General features: G+C 42.8%; 1 protein-coding gene across 2 annotated transcripts in view; it reads left to right on the forward strand.

The window, feature by feature from the left end:
• HS6ST1 (heparan sulfate 6-O-sulfotransferase 1) overlaps positions 1–1205 on the forward strand; it is a 189851-nt gene extending 188646 nt beyond the window's left edge. For both annotated transcript variants that reach the window (XM_062621770.1, XM_062621771.1), the window contains one exon: positions 102–1205. In XM_062621770.1, the coding sequence (XP_062477754.1) occupies positions 102–810 (709 nt within the window). In that variant the 3' untranslated portion in view covers positions 811–1205. The remainder of the gene's footprint in view (positions 1–101) is intronic.
• Positions 1206–6967: the final 5762 nt, after the last annotated feature.

Genomic DNA, 6967 nt, shown 5'->3' on the forward strand with positions numbered 1-6967 from the left:
GTTGATTTACTCTTGTCTTTCTGATATCCGCACTGTATCTCAGCTTGCCAAGCATCTTGTTACTAGCAGAGTATTTATTTTCCTTTCTCTTCTTCTTGTAGAAAATTCTACTACATCACACTTCTGAGAGACCCCGTATCCCGTTACCTCAGCGAATGGCGTCACGTCCAACGAGGAGCTACTTGGAAGACCTCCTTGCACATGTGTGATGGCAGGACACCAACTCCTGAGGAGCTGCCGTCATGCTACGAAGGCACGGACTGGTCAGGCTGCACACTGCAGGAGTTCATGGATTGCCCGTATAATCTGGCCAACAACCGCCAAGTGAGGATGTTGGCTGACTTGAGCTTAGTGGGCTGCTACAACATGTCTTTCATCCCAGAGAACAAGCGAGCACAGATCCTGCTGGAGAGCGCAAAAAAAAACCTCAAAGACATGGCCTTCTTTGGCCTGACAGAGTTCCAGAGAAAGACTCAGTACCTGTTTGAGAGAACTTTTAATCTGAAATTCATCCGGCCCTTTATGCAGTACAACAGTACCAGGGCAGGAGGGGTAGAGGTGGATAACGACACCATCCGCAGGATCGAAGAGCTCAATGACTTGGACATGCAGCTCTATGACTATGCAAAGGACCTCTTCCAACAGCGCTACCAGTACAAACGGCAGCTAGAGAGAATGGAGCAGAGGATAAAGAATCGGGAAGAGAGGCTTCTTCACCGGTCCAATGAAGCGCTTCCCAAGGAAGAGACGGAAGAGCAAGGACGCTTGCCCACTGAGGACTACATGAGCCATATTATAGAGAAATGGTAGCCTAAGCAGACTTTTATATTAATGATTCTTCTAGGGTTTCCATATAAAAGATCATGGAAGTAAAATTGCAAAAACCAACAAGAACTATTTTATTTAAAAGCAAGTCTGTAAAACAGAAGGTAGATTGCTTCCTTAAGCAGGGGGTCTTTTTACTGTTTCTTACAAGACCAATGAGATTCTTAAAAAAAATAATAAAGACATAAAAAAAGGGTCAACATGATATTGCAGAGGTAAACCATGCACAAATGGAGTTACCCACTCTTAAGGCCAATCACGAAAGAATGTTTCTTATCCTCACAATTCAAACACCAGTGGCAAAAGCAGGATTTTTAAGATCTGTTTATGCCTTGAGCATAATGACATAAAGATACAGAATTAAAAACCAAGGAAATGGAGGTTTTCTTCTGTGGGTGTTTTTGAAGCTGGGATGGGAACTGCATTGTTTGTAAGTAAATGATAATGGTGACTAAGCTGACGGTGTGCTATCCTGTCGGGCTGTGATCTGAGCACAAGGGCGGTCACTTCGTTTCAGCTGGCAGCCACTGCCAGAATGCAAACCACCATAGAAAACAAAAGAAGAAGAAAAACATCAGAGGACAAGAAACATTAAAGCAAATTGACTGTGGCCTAGGATATGTACTTAGCACAGAGGTTTTGATACACTGCACTGGTATCACATATACATACGCAACTTCATCACAAAGATAATAGGAAATTCATGCACAGAGCTTGCAGATTTGTTTCAAAGGTAGGTCCCAAAACAAGTTAAAAGCAACCAAATTCCACATAGGCTCAAATGTGCACTCACATGCCATCCTGTCATCCTACACAACTGCCGCTCATGCTGTCACCAGTATTATGTGTTAACAGCACATGGAAACCCTTTTCTAAATGCAAAGAAAAAAGGAAGAATTTAAATAGCAATACTCCCTCATAAATCTGCACGACAGGTTCTGGGGAAGAGCCTGCAAGTAATTAGTCATTAATGGGAAGATGATGAGGGGGTGATTTTGTTTTGTTTGTTGCTATGTGAAGTGCTGAACTAGAACAAGCATACAGATGTACCTCTATCTGTATTTTTTCAGTTATTTTTACTTGCTTTTATCAAATGATAATGGCCATCAGCCTGCTTCCAGCGAGGTCACCAGGACTGATTTAAGGGAAACAGGATGGGGCTCTCTTCCAGAGCTGTGAAAATTTCTGACTCTGGGTCTGAACTCATTATGAGATGGTGCACACTGTCTTTTGGCACCATGCCTGTTCTGCAGCTCTTACTTTACATGAACAAGCTGTGTTCATAAACTGGAAAGGGGAATCATGGATGTTTTTTTTTTAGTCTCAGACCACTTTCAAAGCAGAAATCTTTCAATGCTGTTTTTTAGGGACTGATGTGAGTTTAATTCTCCAGTGTGGTGACAGTCTAACCAGGTTCTGCTTACTGCCTTTTGAGTCATAGAACAACGACTTCTCCAGTTCCTCTTCCCACTCACCAAATTAAAGTATGGCTTACTTTTTGCTGTTGCAAGCACTTCTTTGTTTGGGTGGAAGCATGGAAATGAAGCACTTTTTGCCTGTTTCATGTCTCACCCCGTTATTACTGAGCCTGTAGGGCCTGAACCAGCTACTGTTTAGGGTAAACGATGACCCAGATGGAATATAATTTGATTTTCAAAGGCCATGCTAACTGCAAATCAAATATGGCATTGAAATCACTGGAGGGGAGGCAGAGAGCTGATGCATTCAATTTTAGCATGTCACTTTTGCAGTGTTCCTTTCCCATCACACATAGCTACTGAAGTTCTGCTTGTTTTGTATTTTATTTCTCTCTCTGCCTCTGTATACTGTTTCCAACAGTTTCGTATCACACTGAGTTTTGCAAAGGAGGGGCTGCTTTAAGCAGAGGAGCTGCCTTGTTTCTTCTGTGTACACCCTGGGGGATACACCTTGCTTCTGGAGATGTTCTTCTCCAAAGTCAAAATGACTAAAAACTTAGAACATGCAAACAGCAATTTGGGCTCAAATACAACCCTGTTACAGCCCTGATCCAAAGTCCACTGAAGGCAGAGAATGCCTTTCCTAGTGAATTCAAATGGGTTTTGACCAGGTCTGCATCTTGGGGCTGCAAAGTACACAAGCAGATGCTCATCCATATACAAGGACAGTAGGATGTTGTTACCCATGCATTCAACTGGTACCAGTATTTGGTAGTGGTGTTGCTGTCTGTAAGGTTCTGTAAGTGCTTCTGCCACAAAATGGCCCCTGTTCCCAGAGATGTATAGCCTGGCCATAAGCATTTTCTCCTAGCTGAAAAGTGGGAAGCAAAATGAAGCAATTTTCGGTTGTTGGCTTGGGGGCAGAAGATATTACAACTCCATTTGCTCATCTTTGAATTCCAAGACTGGGAGGAGCTATGTCTGCTAATTTCCAGCACTTTTATGTGTTGCTGTAACTAAAGAAAACATTTATATTTTAAAAAATGCAATTTTACAGGCTGTTTACCCACAAAACCCATACACAAGATATAAAAAGCAACTGCTTTATATGCACAGTTCCCAGCTTTCCCCAAAGGCAATTCACTGTGCATCCTGTGTTACGGATCCATCATGCACAAGTGGTTCCTGCAGCTAATCCATATTTGAGGTGCACATGAGCACAGAGCTGTGTAGTGTATGCCCAGGCAGGTCCACATATGCTGGCACTGATTCTGAGAGCCATTCTGTACCAAATTCTGCTCTCAAGGGTGACAATAAACAGGACTGTGCATGATTAGGACTGGTAACATTTCTTGGCTTGGTTTTCTGGAGTTGTTTCTACGTTACAGGCTCTGAGTACCCAGCTGGATTCCAACTGATCTGTCTGCAGGGTCCCCTAAATCAGAGGCAGCCTTTGATCTTAGAAGCATGTCAGTAGAAGACCTTGTTCCAACATTCTGTTTGTAATATATTACAGTAGCAAGCAGAAGAAATGAAACTATATTGAAAACTGTCTTGTTAACAGTTTCACTTCAACCCACAAAAGGAGGGGTGACCTCAGTCTAGCAAGCACTGAGGCAGAAACGTCTAGACTCAAAACCTGTGTCCAGCAAATGCCTCAATTCCTCCACCTGTACATTGGGAATAACAAATTTATGCATTTTAAAGAGGTAATCCAAGCCATGAAAAGTATAGGGCACTTTGAAACAGAGTTGGAAATATAGTGAATGACCGAAAAGCCATCCCCTCACCCTGCCTGCTGTGCTGGTCTCTTTACAGCTGTAGGCCATGGGTTCATTTATTGCAAGTGCTGTGTGCCAGAGCATGGGTTGCAGGACGTACCTGGCACTATCTTCTTCCTTTAGTGGGTTTAAGGGAGCTTTTTTAACATAATGTGAATGTGATAGGGTTTTTGTGATTTATATGTACTACAGTTTGAAGTGGTACAATTAATTTTTAGGACTGATTATTTGATGCTACAAGAACATGAAAAAAATGTGTGTGTAGTTTTAAAATGAATGGAGAACAATGGCTTTAAGTCACTCTGGCAGAAGTATTGGCCAGATAGTACATTCTTGTTCAGTATCTGCCCCTTTCTTCCAAAACATTTTTCCTATGACTTTCAGATGCACTCAGACCTTCTTCACTACATAGTGTTTCTTGAGGGGCCTGTCAGTGCATCATGATCCAGGTCAGGATAAGTAAGTGTTGGGTACAATGAGGGCAGGAGAGGAAGTTCCCCTGGAATTCACATTTTACCTGGTTGCATGATTGTCCATCCCACAGTGTTTCTGTTATGGAAAGACTTTACAAAGGCTGGAGCTGTGTAAGGTATTTCTGTGCAGAGCCTTGCACATCTGCCAAAAAGGGTGATGCTCAGAGTGAGGAGTTACCAGTAGAAATCAGAAACAGAATTCTTGCTTTGGGAGGGTGGAAAGGCCAAGACATGCCGCAGCGTTAAGATCTTTGTTGCTTTTAGTCACTGGAACAGTGTTAACTTTACTGGGTGTTCTTGCTGAAGGAGACTTTTTAGCGCTCATTTGTCTCATCCCACCTGGCTGTCTTGGAGTTTGCCTCCTCCAAAGTTTTCCACACAGTCAGATGCCACCTCGTACCCTACCCGGGTCACAAAACACAGGATTGGCCAGTTAAGTTGCAAACCCAGGTTGTCATGGGGCTCCAAGTCATCAACAAAAAACCTCTCACAAATGGGTCAGTGAATTTTTGACTTGTCTGAATTTCTCCCTTTATGCCCAATATTGTGGAGCACTTGATGGGTTTGCACCCCATAGTCCCCTGTTTGCTTACAATAGTGGGATGGCAACAAAAGCAGCATAAGGAAGATCCCAACAAGCTTTTGAATTCTCTCCACGGGCTGTCCTGTAGGAACAGAAAGGGCAGCGCCATTGCTGAGAGTATGAGCAAGACAGAAGGACCACCACAGTGGCAGACAGACACATGGCACTTAGAAGTTTTTACTCTGAGCCCATCAAATCACTTCACAGAGACACCCCAACAAGCTACAGAAGGTAATGACTAACATTACAGAACAGCCTGGTGGGGATTTATATCCTGGGGTTAAAAGCAGCTCTAGCTTCTCACTGGTGTTCAGAGTTACTCAGACCCCCTTAATAGAATTTTCAGAATGTCACAAAAATGGGTAGTGCTACAGGAACTGGCAACACAGACTAATGCTAAATGTTGTATTTCCAGGGGTATAGCTTGGAATGCAACTCACAGTATCTGCTGGATTCGAATCACAGGGTTGGCTGTGTTATCTTGTTCTTCTTGTCTTTACTAATATTTAGCAGATCATGTCCCAGAATGCAGGATTTGCTGGCTGATCAGCAGTAGAGCCGAGCCTTGAAAGCACAGGTCAGTTAGCAGCAGTTCAGATACACCTCCGAGCAGCGGAGCTCGTGTCTGCGCACACAGTCTGAGCTCCCTGTAGCTGTTTATTTTGCCCCATCTACAGGAGTTCTGCCAAACTGAATGCAGTGCTGATAAGCACGTGGGTATTAAAGCCTGTGTCATCCCAGCTGCAGGTGGTTTTCTCTGTAATTTTTAACCATGCAAGCTGAGGAAAATCAAGATTTGCAAATGAGTCTGTCTCATCCCTCAAAGCCCCCCACTTCCCCCTCCCTCTTCTCCCCCAGGTGTCTATTCTGCAGATTGAGTTGAGAGAGTTGTACTATAATGAATGATTTTATATTCAAATGGTTTACTGAGCACGATTTGTTTTGTACATATTGGAATATGATTTAACTTATTTTTATTGCCCCTTTTCATCTTTTTTTCATGACAAGACAGAAATCCCCACCCTCTCTCAATGTGAAGTTTGTCTGTGTTTGTGTGTAGTCTGCCAGGCAAACACACAACAGCCACAGGATTTCTTACCCTCCCTGCTGGTATCCAATTTTACTTTTCATTGTCATCTGCTTTTGTCTGAGGCTTTGCTTAGATTGTCTCTTCTTTCCTCTCTGCTGCACAGTCTGCACAGGGAAGGGAGAGGGCAATACAGGCAGGACTCTCTTCCTCTCCCTTTTCTTGTGTGCTTTACCTACCCTAGTACCAAGGAACTCAGTTCGTCTCTTCTAGGAGTTGTGTGACTGAGGGTAAACAAATACAAACGTTCCCCCACATGCCTTCCATCCTCCATGATGTAGATCAAACAGATTCAGCTTCTCTGAAAGTGATTGTGGCTGGAATCGTTCCATTGGGCTGAATGTGTATGGTTTGCACTTTTTTTTCCCTCCACTTCAGGAACTTAAAAACAACAAGAAATGAAAGACAACTGTTTAACTTGAGCCAAGTAACACTTAAAGCTTTATATATTTATTTATAGCATCTTACACAAAGTGTTAAAAGGTTTTTTTTTCCTTTTGTTCCACAAAAAAAAAATTAAAAAAAAAATCATCTGTTTTTGTCTAGATCAAGAATGAATGTTAGCGGATGAAATAAACCCTACAATTGAGCATCTGTCGTGTGTGTTGTCCTTGCATTGGCCTTTCGATGCTGTTCCAGTGTAATATCACTTGTGTCCTGTATTGCAGAGAGATAAAGCTGCCAGTCAAGCTGATGGAGAGTATTTGTTTTCTCCTAGCAAAACCAGCCTCCTAACACAGGCATACATACTCAAGCAGAAACCAGAGTCTGGTTATTACTATTGTTACACTTTAACAACG

Source organism: Pezoporus occidentalis, unplaced genomic scaffold, assembly GCF_034315485.1.
Source record: "Pezoporus occidentalis ecotype Australia unplaced genomic scaffold, CSIRO_AGI_Poc_V1 ctg233, whole genome shotgun sequence".
Classification (NCBI taxonomy): Eukaryota; Metazoa; Chordata; class Aves; order Psittaciformes; family Psittacidae; genus Pezoporus; species Pezoporus occidentalis.